Below are 22491 nucleotides of genomic sequence, written 5' to 3'. Positions count from 1 at the left end.
TTGATACCTACTGGTGAAAGCTCTGCTCTGTAGCTGTTTGAACTAACATTAGCTTCACAGTGACTAAGAGCTAGATGCAAACCACGTCTTTGCTTTCACACTGTAATTCTTTCTCATTATAATGGCTTCATAGTTGGAAAAGTGCAATGAAAATTAGCCTTCTTGCATACTTTCCCATTTTATGCTCAAATGATTCACTAACTATACTGATACCAAAATTAGAAGACGCTGCTAAACATGTATCATTTCTCTTATCTTGCAAAGCCCGAACACTGAAGTGCTGTTCTAGTATGACGTAGGCCTGAAGCCATCTGTACTGTATGCCATATCCTCATTATATACCAACCAAAAATTTTACAACTTCCCTCTTAATCCCATGTAATATGTTACACCAGGAGGGATCTGTAATAAAAAGGATAGCGCTAGTGTTGATTAAAAATTTCTCTATAATGGTAAATCCACTGAGCAGAGCAGTTTATGCTGTGGTTTGAATGTAACTAAGTGATCATTAGCAGCTTTAGCTCAGACATGCACTGTGTGTGTGTGAGAGAGGGGCAGGTCAGCTATCTCTACATGTAGTAGTCAGCTATGAACAGCGAACTCTGGCAATAATATAAGATCAATAGCTTCTGCTGTAATAAGGAGGAGCGCCTGTGTCCTCCATATGACATGTAAATCTATACACAAACACATATGTTTTGCCTGTCAGATGTGTGCAAGGCTTCTCACCAATTTCATTCACTCAGTCACCCCAAAACTGTTGTTGTAAATGTCATACACTAAAAAAGTCTAGTGCTTATAATCGACGGATGACAGTATGAAAATGTATGCAAGAAGGTAAACTTTTCCTATGTGTAAGAAAAGACACACAAACATAATGGCTGGGTCAGCTGAGTAAAGGTTGGTGGCAGCATAGTAGCAGGGAATACAAATGACTTACTTGTGATGCAAAAGGGCTGACAAATAAGGCTGTAAATCAGATAATCTGGTGTGTCTGCTTGGTTGTGTAGCTGCTGCTGGATTCAGAGCCAGAGCAGCACTGCACTATGTCTGATGGCATCCCCTGGGAATTCATAAAGTGAAAATGTTCCATTACTTTCATTTCAAGGCTTTCTTATTTTAAGATACAGAACTTATGGAGTTCTAAGGGGAAACAGCCTCAACACAACGATATTGTTACATATGCCAGACAAGACTCAAATGGATTGGGAGCTGAAGCATCCAGACTTTTAGTCTTTTCTCTGTGGACATCAACAACAGTCTCCTACACTTCCCAGGATGCAAAGGTATGTTTCAGTATGTTTCCTTAAGGCAGTCCCTATGACATTATCAGTATATCATTTTCTTAGACTTGATAAATGTCTTCCAAAGCCGCAGAAGATTACACAGCTGTTTTTTCAATCTAAGTTGCATTCTGTATGACAACTAAGTGGATCTTAATGTCCAGAAGTAGCAATATGCCTCTTGAACAGGTGATTTTCAGCAGTGATAATGACACCATATTCATGACACAGAACTACAACAGTTTTAAGGCATGCTGGTGGCATCATGTTAGGGATGAGGGATGGTAATGAGGGTGTGTTGATCAGTCCCCTTTGGTCCAGAGTGAAAAATCTACAACAGGTAGGTATTTAATATTAGTTGTATACAGACATTCATATCCTCCAAAGATTAATCCTTAGAAGAAAGCAAAGGGGACATAAATATCCTCCTAGGTTTACCTATAGGTTCCCACATTACCATGGAAACGTGGAGATGGCACAGTCATAAACTGTGATTCTTGTTGTCTGCTCAGATTAAGCTGTGACTTTTCCTTGCAGGCACTGCAATCAGTTTTACCTGTGAGAAACACCACAGTTCCTTGTACTATAAATACAGCAAGGCGCAAATTTGACAGTCCTTGATTAAAGACGCAGTGATACATGCTTCTGAACATTGATTATATAATTATGAACTGCAAACAGAAGAAATGAGTGGAAAAGCTAAATAAAATCTGTACAAGAACATGATACTGGGAACTGAACCAGGAATTATTCTAGCTCCCAGAATAAAATCCATCTTCCTGTTGCCCACGGCAACATTAAAATTGTGGTGACAACATCAGGGATATCGTAACTACTTGCTCTTTCAAAAATACAATTTAAATACTATTTAACATTTAGGACCATGTGAGTTATATTAATTGGTGCAGAGGCTCTTTCCTCTAGTCATTAATAACAGCCCTGAAGCTGTCATACTGCCATCACCCTAGAGCCCCTCACGGCAATAACACCCATAGATCCATCATCAGTCATCCAGCCAGACCTATAGGAACAGGCTGGAATTCCCAGAAGTCTTTTCATCGTCAGCAGAGATAGCCACCGGACATGACTGGTGGCAAATGTTGAATGTCACTATTTATCATGTGTCAGAGGATACGAAAATAACATCTGTAAAAACATCAAGAGAAAACAGCTTATGAATCAGCAGTCAGCAACACTGACAGGAACCTCTGAGCCTCACTTTTATGTCGAAGAACATGGAGAGCAGGTGTGACAGAGACAACTTCTTTTGAAATATCTACAATGGCCAACCAAACTTATACATTTAACCAGTATGTAAATAGTATTAACTGAGTCAACAGATACTTAGAGCTATTAACTGGTACATGGGAATGGCAATTTAGATAAATTCACTGTTTTCAAAGTGGATATACAAGTCAGTATGTTTCAAGAAAAAAGGTATTGTAAAAGAGGAAACAATGTGCTATAAACCAGCACTACTTATATAGTGAAGAGATATAAAAAATATCCCACTAAATCTGAAAGTTATAAATCAGTCACTGCTGGTACTATAAAAAAAACAAATCGGTTCAGGTGATGTTGAAGCCAGTGTTAGCTTAACTCAGATAAAAGTCATACCCTGACACACACTACAAATGTCAAATGTGGCTGAGGTGAAAAGTTTGTATTACAGCTTAGTGCCATGGAATACCACCATGTACTAGTGGGATGTGCGGTACAGTAGCATGTTGAGTTAAGTAAATAAAACATAGTTTTATAAAGGTTAATATACTAAGTATATTTTGGACCTGTCGTGTTTCATGAGTCCTGCTGTGCTCTCTTTCCTCTCCTCCTCTCCCTGCCTGTTTTTACACTTCTAACAGCCATCACATATCCAGAGAGAGAAAGAAGTGACAAGCTCAGCTCTGCGGTAATTGGCCCGCTTGCAGATGATATGGCAGATAGACACAGGGGAGACAGACAGGAGGAGAAGTTGCTCCATATTAAACAAAGCACCACTGACATGTGGTGGTACCTGCCCCAAACAGGCCTTCCTCCACTACCTGACTCAAATGTCAGAGCTGACATTAGCGTATTTTTTCAGAGAGAATGATAGTTTTACTATGATGTGAGAGGAGGATTTGATAAACCACAGTTTTACACTTAATGAGCCAAAGTCAGCTTTAGAGGGGAGAAACATCTCTCCTGAATCTGATCAAACGTCGTCACAGTGTGGCAAAAAGTATTTTGTTTTTTCTATCAGTGTTTTTTATCTGAAGTTCAGTGCTTTGTGCTTTGTAGGCTGAGGATTAAAACCTCCCAATGTTTTTGGTACCAACCAAAGTATGTCCTGAACACCAGCTCTACAAATCCAGGAGCATTTTTGATTAAATCAGACCATTTTTCATGCCAATTTTGCTAATTTCAGACTACTTTATTTTGCCAAATTGTTCCCCTGCTCACTATGCTTCAGTTATCATTCTCTCCATCCTGATCATTTGTAGCACAGTAGCACAATGCTGCCTCACAGATACCTCACCACACATAGCACTTGGCATTCAGGTCAGAGTTCAATTTCCATCTCATTACACTGGAGAGCTTTTTTTTTGCTCTCCGTTTTTTAAGGGCCCCCACCATTTGGGCAATCACACTGCTTTTCCTCTGAAGTGCCTTTCATCTGGCCACTTTACCATACAGGCTTGGTAAATGGAGAGATTCTGGGTTGGATGCCAGTTCTAAATGGGGTTGGACATCTTTGACAACATACCACACCGACCATGGTTCTTTATTACCCCCTCTTTTGTTAAGAAGCTACAGCACAGTCACTTATTCTGACACACTCACATTGTCAGATTGAGATCAACTTTTATCTAAAAGGAAAGCCACTGCACTGCAGTATGCTACTACATGTAGAGCTGACGGGACTGCCTTGCAGGAGCGTTTAAAACTGCCCAGGTGCAACGATACATGACCTCCCTTGAAAGTTGGCACAGCTAGATCTGAATAATTTCCTAATCTACTGCATGTAGCGGCACACTTTCAGAGTAAAATGGCAATACACGGCTGACTTTAATATTTGCAAATGAATAACATTTAAAGGAAAGACAAAAATAACTTTATGTTGGATTAGATTTAGCATTTTTATTGGAATTTTGAACCTGGTAGTGGTAGATTTAGAAGTAAAAGAAAACCGTCAATATCATTGTAAAGATTATACACATAGGGAATTTAATTACGAGATTGCAATCCCAAGTGTTATAGTAATGTGCACAGAGGAGCTGAAGGGAGCAAGTATCAACCAAAAAACCATGGGACCATATTCAGATAAAATAATTAGGTCTATAGTGTATATCACCAGGATAAGTGAATCACGGGAGTATGCAGAATGAGGCTCAGTAGGGCTTGTCTACCTCTGTTTCAGCAACGATGTTTGTTTGCATGTGGCCATCAGATAAGAGTAGCTGCAGGCTCATTCTCTGGCTCACAAATAACACAGCTGAGTTGAAAATGTAAAATATTTCCCTAGAATCCACATCCTTTACCTCATTTCATGTCATGTAGATCATACGTAGCACTGTACTGCTGTACTGCTTTTATAATTATGTGTCCAATGGACAAATAATGGCCTGTGGAGAGAAAATTGAGCTGCGGTGTGAGGAGAACCAGTGGAGAACTGAGCTGGCTTCTTTATGAAGGGACCAGGTTCAGTTAATGATGGTGGTCAGACATGTCATACCCAATGTGGGTGGAGATTTCAAAACCATCAAACCATCTGGTAATCAGTTTGGAATTAATATAAAGCCTGCTTAATGAGCCATTTGCTAGGGCTACTACCAGGCAGTACTAAAGCAATTGGTGATCTCCAAAACTGGAAAGAGTATGATACTGACAATACTTGTAGCATGATACTTACAACAGAAACCAATACAGATTAGTGCTGCTCCTTTTACTGAAACCATAGACTCAGCAGGCCTCATGCAAGAACATTTTTATGTTCTTATCCCAAACGTCTCTTAATTTGTTCTGTGAGGCACATTTGTACAAGTGTTGTAGGTCAAATTGATCAAAATCTCTTCACTCTCATAAATCATTTATGTCCGCCTGAGTAATGCTGCCATTTTGTAAGATCTCATTATTATAATCTGTGCCCCTAAAATTGCCATAAAATATCCCTCTGTTTTAAACCAAGACAGTTCCTGACTAATCATAAGAGATGGCCTACTGTCACAGAAATATCAAACAATAGCTACTATAATACAGAGGGTGACACTGGATAGTGACCTACATAAAGACCAGCTATGGAGTGAGAGAAGTTTTTGCCTTCTGCATGAAGCCTACACAAACACAATAATAACCTTTTTAGTAGCTACACATGCTCAATTTGGAGGTGACAACAAGTCTCAGGAAGAACTCTTCTGGATTAAATGAATGAATGAAGATCTTAGTATGACAGAGTTTTTATTAAATAAAATCTTATGGGTTCACAGTTATAGGTTAATTATTCCCATCTATTTTAACTGTATTACATTTTTGTGTATAGTTTCTGTGTTTTACAGTTTTTTTCTTTATACTTTTGCTGCTATCAAGTGATTGTGAGATGTTTTCTGTTCAGTTTCATTTTTTTGTGCACTTTTATTTTGACACCTCAGGGTTGGAAGGGAAATACCCTTTGGAGGCTGGCCACTTATGTGTCTAGCTTTCATTGAGTAGCTGATTATTACAGAGTATATATATGCTCTGATTCCACACATCCTATAATACTAATAAGGGCTAATAAGGGCCGAAACACATTGTGAAATAAAGAAGATTCTCCCAGGAAATCATCCAGCATTGCCAAATTTTTAATTAAATTAGACTACATTATTACTACCTGAGCATACAGATGGATTACTGAGTAGGCCTACCAGGCATAAGCCCAAGGGCCCAAGTGGTCAGGGGGACCATAGACCATGGAGCTGTGAAAGGACTGTTGACCTTTTTGTTGGAAAGAAAGTCAAATGACTACACAATGCTGATGTTACCAGGAGGAGCAACACAAGTCCAAATGGACATGAAGTGTTGAGAAAAAGACACTAAACAACCAAGACGACACAAACAGACTACAAATCAGCTGCTCAATTTTGTGAGCTTTGCTCCTAGAAGTGTCGTAGGGTTGGGGGATTAGTCAAAATGTTAAAATGAAAAAAAAAATTAGAAACTGGCAGCTTCCCAGAATCAATATCACAAAGTGCACCATAAGGACATTGAATCCCTTATATAATATAATGTTATAATAAAAATATAATTCTAATACACTTTTCAAAGCTTGTAACTTAACATGTAATTCGGTAAGGAATCCAACCTACAAGCTGATCTTTAAAAAGACTGGGCATCAGTATCCATTTCAGTTCTCAGTGGTTACCCTGACGTGGCATTAATACAGTGATAGGGGTGTTTCATTCAAGTCCTCCCCAGAGGAACATGGACATCTGCTTCCTCTGAGATACTGTCATATGAAATTAGAGACTTAATCAAGTCTTCTCCATCTATTTCACCCTCCTCCAACTTCTCCTTCGGTAGGAGACCTTCTCTCTTCTTTCCCCTCTTCGCTACCACTTCCCTCTCTATCTGTCTGTTCTCTGCCTCATCCTCTACACCCTCCTTTTTTCTTTCTCTTCTTCTTATCTCTTGACTTTCCTTTTCACCCTTTTCCGGCACTGCTTGCCTTTCTCCTCTCTTCTCTTCTTCCCCCTTTAGGTCACATGGAGCTGATCCATGCTCCTCTTTTTGAGCCTTAAACTTCAATTATGTCATCTGGCCTGCAGCAGAACTATACCAAAGCCCCAGGTATCCTGTGACCTTAGAAGAGTGCACAGGAAGGGAAATCCAAGATACAGTGTAAGGTATAGCTGAAGATATAAAGGAGAAGGAGGCAGAGGGAGAGAAGCAACAAGATAATAGTGTACAAAATAAGAAACATGAAAAGCAAAAAATATAATAGTTGGCTATGTATGTCATCAGTGTAGCATTGTGGGGTCTTTTCATTTTCATGTCAGTGGGACTGTTGTAGGTTGATTTGTTAAAAGGGATTCTAAGCTCCATTTAATGGCCTCAGTATCTCTACAATGGTGCCTACAGCATCACATGCCATCACGGTGAGTTACAGACTCTCAGGTGGGCAGTTTAGTTCAGCATTAGCTACAGGTGATTGTGCATTTATTCTTATAACAATTATTGAGAAAACACTGCACTGTATGTATTATTTTCAAACATTAGCCAATATATTGACAAAATAAATCATAAAATATCTGTTATAATATTCATTAAGTGTCATATAATAGAAGTAGCAAATATAAATGCAAATTCAACTGGAAATGTTTTGCAGCATTTGTGTGTGTACATAATAAGTGTGCATATAACAGAGAAAAGGTCAAGCCCACACATACACACACAGTGTGACTCTCCTGAAATATGACGCTAAATGCAAATTAAAAAACAATAATGAAGGCCTGTGGCTTGTGATTTTTTTTCCTACTCTAGCAGTCTGATGCGTGATAGCTTTGTGTTGCAGCTCATACTTGATAGGCATTGTAATATACTGTAGTTTATTATTAAATCCACAAAGCTGACAATAAAAAACAGTCCGCCAACTAAATGTGGTGCAAAAACACTGTAAATGTTGCATAGCAATAACTGCCTGCCAGAAAACACAGAGCTGCAGCTGCAGACACACACTCAAACTCACATTATTTCCAGTTTAGAAATAACAACTGTTGGCATCCCCTGCGAGGACAAGCCCATCACAGTCCAGCAAATAATCCCTTCCCCAATCAACCTGCAAGCCCCTTAACCAACCACTACACACACACACGCACACACACACACACACACACAGTCAGTCTCAGTCACGATTCACTCTCCCACTCACCCATAGCAAAGAATGGGATTCCCAGCAGTGTAGAGTTGAACTTCCCATCAGATATAAAGAAGATCCCCGCAGCCGTCACGTTGGCGATGCAGATGGTCAACACGCCGAGGAGGCCGAGGAACGGCTTCCCCCTGAGGCAGTCACGCATGGAGCTGGATATAGTGGCGGCCAGGAGCACCAGCACTAGGCTGACCAGCACCTCCCCCTTGGCCAGCACACCCGTCTGGTGGAAGTCCCGCCACAGGCTGAAGGAGGTGAGTGACTGGATGTGGAGCTGGTCCGGTGCCTGGGGTGCCTCGGCCGTGGACAGCCGGCTGACCAGGGCGCAGAACTCGTTCTCCCAGCGCTCCGCGATGGTGTCCTGGACCACAGGTCCGTGGTTGCGGAGGTAGTAGGTGATCTGGACAGCACGGGCAAACTTGACTTGCTGGTCTCGGCTGTTGGGCGAGAAGGACACGCCGCCCAGCTGGTGTCCGATGAAGGACACACGGCCATCCTATAGGGGATTTAGAGGTTCTGATGTTAGCTAGTTAGAGTGGTACAATAGTTCAAAACAAAGCCTTGTATCTTCTACACCTGAACCACTTAAATCTGTTGGGTGACAGCAAGCAGCAAAGACTGGTCCATCTGACAGAGCAGTAGAGCTGCAGCTCTGCACTATTTGCTGATTCAGAACTCCTGTCACAGCTGTGGACAAAGCAATGTGTCAAGGTGGATGTGCAGCTCCATGATATGGTTTAAATGAAACCAGTTAGAGTTTGGAGGTAATGTAATTCAGCAAGAACTGTGCAGTGTGGGCAAGAGTTCAGTGAGACAGCTGGGACAAAGTGGGTAGCATTAACCTGTCAGGGAGAAATCACAACAAAAGAGAGACACGAGGTTAATGTTGGCACAACTTTTCTTCTGTGTTTAACATAGACGTGTTGCCTGGGTGACTGTACATGTACAATGCATGTAAGGTCTGACATCTAATAGAACACAAAATGTAGGCATGCGCATTGTTCTTTTGTTCATAAGATTTCAAAACAGACTGAGGACTGAAATATCATTTCGTATATCGACTTGTGACCTGCAAACTGCATGTTCAGACAGTATGACAAATTGCCCATTGTATTGCCATTTCAATAAAAGAACTTCCATACTTAGCTATTGCTGCTGTAGCATCCCTCAATAGGATGACAGTCATGACCAATGAGCTTCTTACTTAGACCTTCACATGAAGATTAACTCTCACTACCAGAACAAGCAGGAAGAAGAATGCAGACTGTTCATCTAATTTTCTGTTATTAACATATGTGTCTCAAACAAATCACTATCAACAGGAAGGAAGGTCACTGAAATGACAGGGTTCACAGCAACACGACACTGTTTACTGACAATGAAATCTCACTAACAGTGCTTAAACAGACCTTAAACACTTAAACACAATATACACTTTAAAGGTAACAATTCAACATGTCACCCAGGCCAATTCAGTTTTGCATCACTAGTCCTTTGGTAGTTTATGTTGTATTGTCTTTCTTCACTGAGCAATTCGCCAAATCACTGTTTCAGTTTTGAGTGAAAAGCAAAGTAGTTCCCATAAGTGGTTACACAGAAGATATGAATTCAAAGCATTGTTTATGGGCTTTGAAGAGCTAGACAGATTTTTATATGTTGAGTAAATGTTTAAAGAGAAAACAAACGTCACAACTGAAAATCACAGCTGAGGTTCTGAAAACAGCACCTTTTCAGATGTGGAAAGCTTCATCCTCATTCAGGCAGTGATGCAGTTCAGCCTTAGGATCAGTGTTTAAGATTTGTTAATTCACGCACAGGACAAGTAGGCCTGCAACACTAGGTCTTTATCTTTATGCAGCCCCACAGACTATAATGTTAGCTGTCTATGTGTGCCACATGTTTAAAAATACTGAATTTTGATTGAATGAGTAATGTATGCACATATATCAAAGCTATAGCATTATACACCAGACTTATGTGAACACTATAATATAAAGTGTACAAAACACTGACATAGTAAATATTTCACCAGCCCATTTAATTAGGGAAGAAATAGACAGCATTGCAATGTCAATTTGAACCCCTGTATGACATTGTTATATTGTTGCAACCAGAACAATGTCAATTTTAATTCTCAGCTTATGGTAGATTTGATTTATCTTGTTATGAATGCAATAATCCAGCACAGTCAAACTGCTACAATATGCTGTTTCACAGTGGGAAGCTTGATATAAATCTTATGCTTTGAAATGGATAAATCCACGTCATTGTTTGCTGCAATTTCTGTAAACAATTTACTGCAGAGAGACAAAAACAGATGAGTTATTCTGATCCCACCCATAAGTCAACAGCCTGAGAGTATATTACATATTAAGAAAGTTCTGTAGATTATTTTTGTGCTGCATTATACTGTCAAAACAGTCACTCAATAATTGCTAAACACACTCAGACGGCTTTAGCTCTAAGTAGATTTGTGTAATTGCACAAAGCTCAAATTCACAGACGGTCCAACTTTACTTATGCATTTCAGATCATTTCGATGCAACCTATAGTCTCCTAAAGATTCAATTTCTATACACCTAAACTGCATTCCCATTTCATATTACATTTACATTTAACATATCTTTGGCATTTATTTTCATTCATTGTGTTGAGCACTTGCTTCTGTAAACTGTATTCAATAATTTTGCCATTTTAATTTAAAAGGGAGGAACAGGAGATGAACAGAACAGCTGGAGTTGAGTTTAGTTATTTATCATTCAATTTTCAAAAACATTTACTATGGCTAATAATTATTATTTTCTGAGTGACCTGCGAGATCTACAAAGTTATTAAAGATTCCCCCTTTACAAATTGCACTGGCCTAAATAAATAAATGAGTGTATTGTCAGCAAAGGCCGAGTTCAACCAATAAACCCTCAATGTGACCTCAACTTTACAGCCTATAGACTTCACATGTTGTTAACCGAGAATCTTTTATGTAGGGCACATGATGTACGCCATTCTACTTCCTCGTCTTGCAGTTAGTTTAGTTGCATAGAAATGTAATTTTTAGGAGACAGAGTTGCTGAATAACAGTTTTCTCTAATCTTATGTATCCCACACAGAGCACGGAAACAATGTGATTAATGAGAAATAACTAGGACAAGAATGTCTATATCTGCAAAACCTGAGGAAAGATAAAATAGTGTTGTCAGTGTGTATGTACATGTGGGAGATAGGGCACTGCACAAAAGCAAATGTGTGTGCTATTAGTGAGAAGCTGAGTGATATGTGAAAAAGGGGGAAGTGACACCTTGAGCTCTGAGAAAAGATGGAAAAACTTGCTCCCAGGTTTTTCTTACTAATCTAAAGAGAAGCAATTTATTTCTATACCAGCTAGCAGCTCTGCAAGGCTGCTAATGTGCCGATGTTTTATAGGTATAACATTAGCCATGATCACTATCTTAGCTTAGCATTTTAGCCTATGTTTGCTAATTAGCAAAAATGAAGTATGGAGTGACTGATGGACGTCATTAGTCGTGCAGGTGTGCTTGTGTTTTCTCCTAGAAGTTTCTGCAGTGAAGACATGAAGCTGCAGAAAGCTAAAGAAAGGTACAGTTTTTCAGTAAGAACACTATCTGTAATTCCACAGTAAAAATGTAGCACAGGTACTGTTCATAGGTATTTTATCTTTTTAATCTCTCACAAGTCCAGTAACTTTATGAAGTATAATTCTATATTGTCAGATCAGCCCTTAAATGGTAATACCCTGATTGATTTCAGAGGCTATTGTGTTTAGTATAGCAAAGGTTTTAATGTGGTTTCAGGAGGCAGCTGAGGATACTATTGACTATTTTTTATTACCATGTACTCAAACGCACCCTAGGGCAAACCAGCTACTGAAACACACATACCCAAACCCATCAGCCAATTCCTGTGCCTCATTGCCCCCCCCCCCATCCTCCTTTTTGCTCTCACCTCCAGTTTTCTGATTTATTATGAAGACACACGTATTGTGATGTGGTGGTGGCAGAGTGCAGGACATCACAAACTATGGTATCTCTACATTTCTTTCATCTAGAATTTTCTAAGAATCCTGATCAATAGTAAATACTGATAATGTTGGAAATCCTGGCAATTTTGCTAGTACATATACAGAGGAGGGACAAATGAATGTAAAACCCTGTAGGTTTGACTCTTTCAATGAAGAGATCTGGTGGCTGTGTTATGCTGTGGGGGGCATTTTGCTACCATGGTTTCGATCCACTGTGTGTATGTGTACCCTGGGTTAAATCTGGGTGACCACCTTTACCCTGTGATGAACCATTTCTGTCCTTATGGGTTCCTACCAGGGTGGCAGTGCCCAGATCCATAGGCATGATGGAGCCATTGAAAGGTGTGATGAAAAGTATGTGAATCACATGCTGTGGCTTTCACAGTCACCACATCTCATCCCAACAGAACAACTCTGGGAGATTTTGGACAGTGTTCTCCACCACCAGCAGCCAAACACCAAATGAAGGAATATCTTTTGATTCATCCCTCCAGTAGATTTCAGAGACTTGCCAAGCCAATGCCTAGGCATGTTGAAGCTGTTCTGGAGTCACGTGGTGGCTCAACACCTTACCAAGACACTTTATGTTGGTTCTCTTTTGTCAACTCTCGTATTTTTCCTTGATATGCTAAGATCATTGTCGTTCATGAAGCCCCATTCGCCTTGCCTTTGTTTCTAACAGTATTCTTTAATGTATTTTTATTCTTAAAATACCTGCCAGCTTAAAAAAACTGACACAACTAAAAATACAGCAGACAGTGCCAAACAAAGACTATATATATTTTTAACATTTTTCTCCTGGGAAGCGAGCTAAAGTTCAGCTCAGCAAAAAGTAGGACTTCTTACAGAGTCTATATAACAAGCACAGAAATAAACCTCAGTTTTGACATCAAAGAGCAGGACGAGGCTTAATAAGCCAAGCAAATGAATTAGCCCAGACAGCTCATAAGGCAGAGAGAAGAAGGATTCAAGAACATGGAGAGAGCAGAAAGCATGAGCTCAGAGAAAGAAGGTCACGTAAACTTTCAGGTTCAGAAGAACAATCATTCATGTTGCAGAGAAGCTAACAGTAACGTGAGTTTGGAACCCAGGATTAGCATACTGTTTGGGCACACCTGATACCATATTTAGTTGATTTATAAAGTGAACCAAAAGTAAATGCAACCCCATTTAGAAAACAGACACAAAAGCATTTCTTCAAATATTAATGTAATGTTACTTTCATAAACAGTAGAGCTCATTCAGGCTCAAACACAGGGCATGTGGCTGCCACCTTCACATATTTTTCGGCATGTTTAAGATCTACCCACACGCTGTCAGTGGTGTTCAAGTCAGGGAATGCTATGGCTATATCAAAAGCTTCAGCTTGTGTTTCTTTCAGCAATTCATGGTAAATGCTGAGGTTTGCTTTGGATCATTGTCCTGTTGTAGTAGCCTGAATCTTTTCAGTTTTACCTTCCTGATTGACTGCATGAAATCTGCATGCAGGAATTGTGGATATGTCATGCAGTCTGTTCTTCCCTCTCTATGTGCACTAGTTCCTCTGCCACTGGCTGCTACACCACCACCACCAAAACAGCACATTTCCACCCCCATGCTTGACAGTTGCAGCATCAAATGTGCCTTCTTTTTCTTTTTCCAACTCTGGTGAATGTGGCTTTGGCAATTTTGTCATGTGGTCACCTTCTGATGACCCTTCCATGTACTGAAGATCCTGTTTGTGCCTCATCAATGCACAGTGGAACAGTGCATCACCAGTCCTGTGTCAGCTGCACCCCTCACAGCTCCTTTGCTGCCATGGGTTTTTGCTCTACCTTTCTGCCTCGCAGATCTGCAGTTTTATGTGCAAACTTTCTTGGTCTTCCACATCTTGAGTTTCACAGTTCCCCAGCTTAATGATATTCCAAACAGTGGAAATTTGAACTGATCATGTTTTTTATCTTTCCCTGCTCTCCAGGCATCAGTTAGCTTCATTTTCAGATCCTTAGTCAGTTGCTTAGAGGAGTCCATGGGTGTGAGTGTTACTGCAAGGTTTGAAGACTGATAGAATTTATCGAGCTCTAGAGGCATCATCAGCAACTCCTAATCACAATGCTTGACCTGCCTTACAAGTCCTAATGAGTCAATTAAGGCCTAACCACTTAATGAAGGCTTGAGTGTTTTACAAGTGGAAGGATTCCCAAACTTTTGTACGAGCCACAGTTGGTTTGTTTTTTTCAAATTGAAGAAATACAAAGTAAAATAAGTACATTAACCTATTTAAAAGGTAAATATTTTATTTGATGCATGCATTTCCTATCACTTCAATCAATAAAATGTTAATTTTCCCAGGGGTGCCCAAAGTTTCACATAGAACTGTATTATGACCTGTTCAGCTGTATGGAAAATGTGTTTGCAAACAGCTGTGTATTTATACATCTAGTAATGAGAAACTACAACACTGAAGATATGTAGCAGCAATAGTCTTTTTGGAAGATCTTTTTCTGACTTGCTTCAGAGACTGCTTTACTGCTTTATATAGAATCAATAGAGTTATTAGGGACAAAAAACTGCAAAAGTAAAAAATATTTTACCCACACTTGGCATCCAAATGAACATTCCCTGTATCCCTTAACCTGAACATTAGAAACCAAACATGCAGCAACACGATGCTGAATGGCCTCACTATTCCATTCAAAGACTGATGCTGCATGGACAGCTCATTCAGTGGAAGTTACAACCTGTCATTCTGGAGACCAGGTTTGGGATACACAACATATGTGTTTGGACAGTTTGAGACTACGTTATGAGAGCATGTACGCCACAATCTGTCTGAGACATGTTGAATAAGTGGTCATTATGGTGATTGTATGTGTGCACACTATATGTCCATATTCTGTTAGAGCTGTACTATAAATGTTCCTCAAGGCATTGTATTAGGGACATAGTTTATTTCATCACAAAAAACACATCATGCAGCTAAGCTGAATAAACCCATATGACCTGCACTTACATTGGCATGTAACTATTACTATTTAATTACCTTAATGCAAAGATTTAGATTAATACTAATTATTTCAAATCATGCATAGCACATTTCCAGTTTAAAAGCCTCCATTATCTGCACAGCACATCCACAGCTGATGTACTTGTGAGCCTCCTGAATGAGCACCTGTATTTCTACATGCAGCATCCAGCCATGGTTTGTGATGCAGAAGTGCTGTCAGAAGGGTATGTGTGATACAGCTGCATGTGTGCAGTCAGATCCCACTGAGCAACAGAGAAGAAGCAGGATACCAGAGTCTATGAGCTGCTGTAGCCATGTCATGCTGCATGTGCAGCCAGGAGAAGGAAAGAGGGGGACACTGCATCAAAAAAAAAAAAAAGAGGAAAGCCCTATGTGTGTGTGTGTGTGTGTGTGTGTGTGTGTGTGTGTGTGTGTGTGTGTGTGTGCGTGGAGGAAAAGAGCAGAGCAGTCAGGGACTATATGTAGCCAATCAATTCACCTGCACCAACAAGGGAGGTGAAAACTGCAAAGCTGGCTGTCTGTGTTATGGAGAGGGTTCCCTCGGCTGACATATGTAGCAATCTCCAGCCTGAATACAACCCCACCGCGTTCATTCAGAAATTATGGTAAGATCCCAGGGCCAGCCTGCTCCAGCCATTCACCTGCTGACTGCTGCTGCACTGTCACCACGGCTGTGTTGGACGGATTTCTGGGAGACAGTGTGCCCGAGCCTGGCTGACATGCATGTAAGAGCAGCTGCAGTGTGCAGTAAAATCTCACCTTTAACGTTGTGTTTGGGTAGCTCACGGGCACCTTGTGGAAAGTGCTGTTGGAGAGCACAGCTTGTCTGATGTCTTCGAAGATAGTGATGATATCATCCAAGAGGCAGCGCTTGTCCCTGTGGCTCAAGACGCAGAGGTGCGCGAACGTGTAATTGAATCCCTTGTAATTGACGCGCAAATCCAACACCTGCTTGTGGACCTGCAGGACCTGGTCTGCCAGCTCCAGGATGTTCCCACCGGACTTGGCCAGTAGAATCAGCCTACCATATCTGCCCGGGGTGTGCAAATCCGAGTACAGCTTGTGCTTAGACTGGTCGATCGGAAACAGGCTATTGGCGAGACTCCGCTCGATCTTGGCGAGGCTGTGTGTCGGAGCGACCAGTACTTCCAGGTCGGTCTCCGGTTTGAATCGGCTCAGCACGGTAGATCCGAAAATGATGGTGAGGACCGCAGGGACAGTGAGGAAGAAAACGGGGTGCCTGCTAACGAATAAGCCCAGCCAGTAGAACGAAGCCTTGAGCCCTCTGTGTATCACTTGCCGCAGCATCCTCCACAAAATCCAGCTTGCAGATGCCCCGTCTCCTCCGATGAAGCACATGTGACATCAGACTCCGTTCCCCGGCTTAGTCCAATTCGTAAAAGAATTACACTAGGCTACAAGACCACCACCACGCATACACGTACACACACGCGCGCACACACACACACGCACGCACACACACGCACACACCACAACACCTGGAAAAGCAGCACTGCAGCAATTCGCGGTAAGACGCACGGTGACACACAGACGGGCAGACAGTCGGAAAACAACCGTGCATCAGCGAAAGGAGTCCGTGGTGTCTGATCTCAAGCCATTCCGCCTGCGTGTGATGGAGAGAAGCCGTGCACCTCCTTCGCTGCACCGGCTGTGGTAGCAGCGACGAGCCGCGGCAGTTCGATGTGCATGTGTGCCTCCTCCTGTCTGTCTGCCTCCACAGCTCTCACAGCAGCGGCGGCGCCCGATTTATGTACTTAACTGTAAGCATGTGGCGGGTTTGGACGAGGGGGAAGGAAGGCTGGAGAGGGGAGCGCCCGTGGTGCCTGGTTATTTTAGGAACAGCGCAGGCAACAGGCAACATGAGAGTTGTAAAAATGTTCCTGCAGGTGGCTTAAATGGCCAAAAAGCAATCTCAGGGATGAGTCAGTGCTTCATGAATGGGGAGACCCACCTTGTGCTGCGCTTCATGCTGAGTGGCTATTCAGGCCGGGCAAGGTGGCCTGACAGGAAATACAGACCTTGATTTTTTTCTTTCTTCTGAATAAGCTGCCTGTTCATGTGGCTTCTCATTGATTATTCCACATCCACTTTCACTCCTCTAAAACCCACACACTTCCGCTGTTAGTCAAGAATATGGTTCAGACTGGATCCTGGCATTCATGTAATTCTCCAGTTACGGTCTTTCATAGGGCAGGTGCATCAAAATGGCAGCTTTAAAGCTATTTTCCGGCCATGTGGAAATGTTACATGTAGACAAACTCAGAGATGTCTATTCGGCAGCCTGATAGAAAAGGTTTGGCAGCGGTGACACGCATTCTTGGTAAATGACCAGCCTTGACCTTGAACTGTCTTTTAGTGTTACAGAAGCATCAAAGCTTCAGCAGCACCAACGTCGTGCACCTTCTGCACAAACAAGTTGCCCAAACTAAACAGCAAAATCCAGTATTTGGAAATATATCCCTAAATGACACATTAAAGCATTTTATTATCAGATGACCCTTCAATTACCCTTGTTTCCAGTGCCTCATTAAAACCAACACAAATCAGCACAGTGTGTGTTGCACTTTGAGGTCATTATGAAGAGTTCCTGCTGTCTGCTAAACATATGTTTTTGACATTTTATTGGTAACTGAATGACTTTCTTGTCCCTTAATTTCAAAGTACAGGATATAAGGCTGCAACTAACAACTATTGTCATTATTGATTCACTTTGCAGGTAATTTTCATAACTCAGGTTCTCAATTTTAAATTTTCTTTGTTTTGTTTTTGTGTCACTTCAGCTTTTGATTGATCATATCATCCTTCTCTGCAGTTATTATGACTCCAGAACAGTTTTCCTCACAGTTGTAAATAAAGTCAGGGCTTCTAGAACCTGTTCTGCTGAGGGATTTCACATCTACTAGCCCCCAACAAAATGTGAAAATATGCTACAATATTACCCTGACCGGATATTTCAGTTGATTAAAAACACACATATATATGAAGATTCAATATTTAAATATAATATCAACTGAAATGTTAAATGTATCAAAAGGACACTGTGGTGATTTAATTTAATTTAATGCAATTCAATTTAGTTTTATTTGTATAGCGCCAAACCACAATACAATCAAATTAAGGAACTTTACAAAAACCCAACAAATCCCTTATGAGCAGCACTTGGCGACAGTGGAGAGGAAAAACTCCCTTTAACGGACGAAAAAACCTCCAGCAGGACCAGGCTCAGTTTGGGCGGCCATCTGCCTCGACCAGTTGGGGTGAGTGGATAGAGCAGAGAGAAAAGAACAGCAACAATAAACAACAAATAGACACTGCAGGTTGGTGGGACCAGTAACTGCACATCAGCGATAAACAGCTCCAGGACCAGGGACACCTGCAGAAGGTACAGAGAGAGAGAGAACAAACTACAGAAGAGAGAAGGCAGAATGGATCCTGTATTCCTCATTACACAACCCCAATGCATTCATGTAAAAATTCCCACACCCAAACCTCCACACCCCATTAAAACAGTAATTCTCAGACTCATACCTTTCAAACTAGATTTTAGGACAGGTTTCCATTATCCAACAGCACCTCAAGATGAGATGAAACTTTAGAGTCTATTACCATTATCATTTCAGTTACTGACTCATCTGGTTTGAAGCCCTGCACCTTTATTGGTAATCCAGCCTTGGGTAAAAAAATATATTTTCATTTTTTTTAACACACTCACTAAATGTGTTTAATACTTTGTGCTATTAAAGTGTCTGTCATCCATCTTACTCACACAGCTGCCTGCCACTTACTAACTAGATGCATAAACAAGGATTAAACCCTGTCCTATAGTCTAATATCGTTTAGTGATCTTTTAGTAAACATCTCATCAGGGAAAAATCAATTACCGCTCAGGATTAGGATTAACTCCTGGTTGTTGTCATTTGTATAATGAGCAGTAGTCATCATTAAAGCCCTGTCCCAGTCTGTATCCAAAGAAAGCCACTGAGGAATCCCCCGTGAACTGTGACCTTATTGTGTAAATGTTGGAGAATGTTGTCATTGTTGTTGACCCAGAACTTAATCTCCCTTTAGTAGAGCACTGATTTTCTCAGCAGAGTCTATTACAGTTGGAGTAATATCAGTGGAGAAGTGGCATAAAAAGTAGGGCATGTACAATCAGTACTGCTGCACCTGAAAAACTTCTTGGCAGAAGAAAAACCTCATTCACTAGGCTGCCAAACAGGCCTCCTGAGCAAAAGATGTGGCAGCATTACTTGTTATTTGTTCCCTTTGAGTGTCAGAAGCAGTTTGGGTGTGTTTGCTGATTGAAATGAAAAAGCTTCAACTCTGCTCATTAGACCAAAGTAGAAACCACATCTGTGCATTTGTGCTAAATAAATCATAATTTCCCAGAAAGTCATTCTTTAAAATGGTCTTCACTCCTGACAACTTCAGATAAACCATCTATTGTGGCACACTGTATTAGTGGTTGGAATAGAAAACATGAGTATCAAAAAGTGCAGTCCATGCAGTGCCGTAGAGAGGTAGAAACTGGGCATAATACATTTCAAAGCTGTTATTACATGAAATGTTAATGCATTACCCTCTGAGAGAAGGTCATTTCCAATTCAGCCATTCATTGCCATGCCACTGTAGATACACCAGCCCATGATCCAGCTGTCATGTGCAGCATGAATCCTCATTTGTACACACAGTTTGCGGTAACATAAATGCTTTACAGATCGCTGACCTAAATGTATGTTCTTATGCCTTTCTCTTTTCCAGAACCATAAATCCCCCCCACAGGAAGGATTTCATTAAAGGCCACACAGAGACCACATTCCATTTAGCTTCTGATTGGATGCCAAATGCTTCCCTCTAGAAACAAACATCTGTGGTCAGTAGGACAAGAAGAATCTGTGTGTGAACACAAAGTTTTGAAATTATGCTGTCAAACAGTTGGTGCTTTTTAATGCAATTAAATAGGATAATAATGCCATAGATTAATAGTGATATTAAGGTACAAATACATATACGTAAGCATGTAAAGCATGCCCTGTTACTGCAAAGTTTCAGGTGGATTTTTTACTAAACCCTCTGAATATTATTCTTACTGATCAGCCCCCAAAAACCACATGAACAAAAACTCATGCACTCAAAGCCTCAAACCTACTGACTAATGCACATTCTGTTATCTGCATTATTGCTACAAATATTTCATTTGCCTTTTACAATTGACAGTAATATATATTAGAGCACCTCTTTGGTCATAGTGATCAGGGCTATCTGTGACATTTTGTTTCTTTTATATATGTTTTCTGATGGCAAATTTTATATACTCCTCTTTTAAACTTCAAGCAAAAGAGTTCTGTCTCTGTCATAACTCCCGTTTGGGACTTCCTGCCATGGTCCTTTATTGTGTATGGTTTTCCCTGTCTTGCCCTGAATTGGACCCCCGGCAGCTTTTCATTCATTCATTAGTCAGACTGTGTCTAATTGACCAGGTGCCCTTTTTGTTATATATACCTCCAACGCTCCTTTGTTCTGTGTCAGAGCATTATTTGACGAGTGTTTTGTGTTTAGGGAAAATAAAGCTTTTTTTGTGTCTGCATTTGGGTCCTACGCCTCTCCTTCATCACCCGCCACACCAACATCATAACAGTCATTGGTGCGCAGCCCTCTGGGCTATCACTAATGGGTTTTATTCCCTTTCCTATGCTAAGCACTTAAGAGAAAATTCTCCACACCCACATGGGGTGCCCCCCCCCCCCCCCCCCATCCAAACTGTGTTGCCCATCTATAAGCGGCGTTTCAGGGGGATCCTTCCTTTCTTTTCTTCAGCTATTGCACCAAAGGCCTCTGTAAGTACTCTGCAAAAAGCAAGTAGTTTGTTCTGTCTCCCAGGGCTGTGAGAAATGACATCATTTTTTTCTCACAGCCCTGGTTTGGGAGTTCTCGCAGCTTGTTCTTGACACATCATCTGGGCAGAACTTTTTTTCTCGTGTGGTGTCCGACAGCTATTGTGTGATTGAAATTTGAAGTGGGTGTGGTTAACACGGAAAGCGGAAATGTTGTCTTCCCACTTTTTCTGCTGCCAGTTGTCATAGCAATGGATAGTTTTGAGGAACAGCTGCCAGAGGCGGTGAGAAAGTATGAAAATCTTTATAACACATCTTGTAAGGCATATGAAGACACACAAATGGCAAATAATTTGTGGATAGAGGATACGTTGTACGGAGGAGTGCGTCTGTCGCAAAACATGGCTGCTATAGGCCTAGACTGCCCAAGGACCATCGGTGCACTGAGCTCCCCTACCCTAACCCTTTCCCCCCTTCCCTTCCTCTCCCTTCCTCTCCTCCCACCTCACATGTATATTCCACCTTTGAATGTCACTAACTTTGTGCTCTCTCTCTCCCCTACTTTGTTCTCTCTCCCTCTCTCTATGTACCTTCTGCAGTAGTTTTTCTAAACAGTGTGGCTGTTGACTCTTCGTGCCCCTATTGCTGTGAATGCAAATTCTGTGAATTGGGCACAGCCCTCTGGGCTGTGGGCCCCACTGGTCCCTCAAGCTAGCTGACAAAAAAGCTAGTTCTATTTTTTTTTCAGTGCTTAGCATGAGGAATGACATAAGACCCATTAGTGATAGCCCAGAGGGCTGCGCCCAATGCACAGAACCTTAGGTTACAATACATAACCAACGGTCTGCACATTATTTCCAAAACAAAAACAAAACAAAGACATTTCATCTATGTGCAGATCTCTCCTCTTTGAAGATTTACACATTTCTGAGACTACACCCCTGTTGCTACAGTAATTCATGAAGTGAAATGTGATGATCATACAGTGCACAGAAAAAGCAGTGTGCAGAGGTATTTTGAGGTCTGCCTATTAGAAAATTGACACAAGTGTTTGCTAACTTTGTAACAAGCTGCCTTATGACAACACATCTGAGGACTTAGCTGTTATTGTGCCACCAAAATGAAGTAGCAAAAGCAGCAAAAACAATGCAGTGTCATCTGACTGCCTACTTTTTGCTACATTTAAAAATGCCATCACAGGTAAGACATGAAGATTTTTATGCAGCCTGTTGACATTGTCTTCTGCGTAGATATTGACAGAACTGTAGTCATGTTGTAAAATTTCTAATTGCAATTTCAAGCTACATAGTGTAGTCATGTGACACTACATGGGAAAATACATAGATTACTAAAAGTCGAGGCACTCTCTGATGACAGGTGGGTGGACAATGCATAGGGAGGAGGGGATGGATTGTATTGTATGG

The 22491-nt window shown here is 41.1% G+C and overlaps 1 protein-coding gene across 1 annotated transcript in view; it reads right to left on the bottom strand.

Annotated features, from left to right (window-relative positions):
• ptchd4 (patched domain containing 4) overlaps positions 1–16571 on the bottom strand; it is a 30888-nt gene extending 14317 nt beyond the window's left edge. Inside the window, exons 1-2 of the mRNA XM_026319142.1 lie at positions 16146–16571; positions 8170–8665 (exon numbers count right to left, since the gene is read on the bottom strand). Of these exons, the coding sequence (XP_026174927.1) occupies positions 8170–8665; positions 16146–16571 (922 nt within the window). The remainder of the gene's footprint in view (positions 1–8169; positions 8666–16145) is intronic.
• Positions 16572–22491: the final 5920 nt, after the last annotated feature.

The sequence above is a fragment of the Mastacembelus armatus genome, chromosome 24 (assembly GCF_900324485.2).
Source record: "Mastacembelus armatus chromosome 24, fMasArm1.2, whole genome shotgun sequence".
Lineage (NCBI taxonomy): Eukaryota > Metazoa > Chordata > Actinopteri > Synbranchiformes > Mastacembelidae > Mastacembelus > Mastacembelus armatus.
This window is presented reverse-complemented; position numbering and strand designations above follow the sequence as displayed.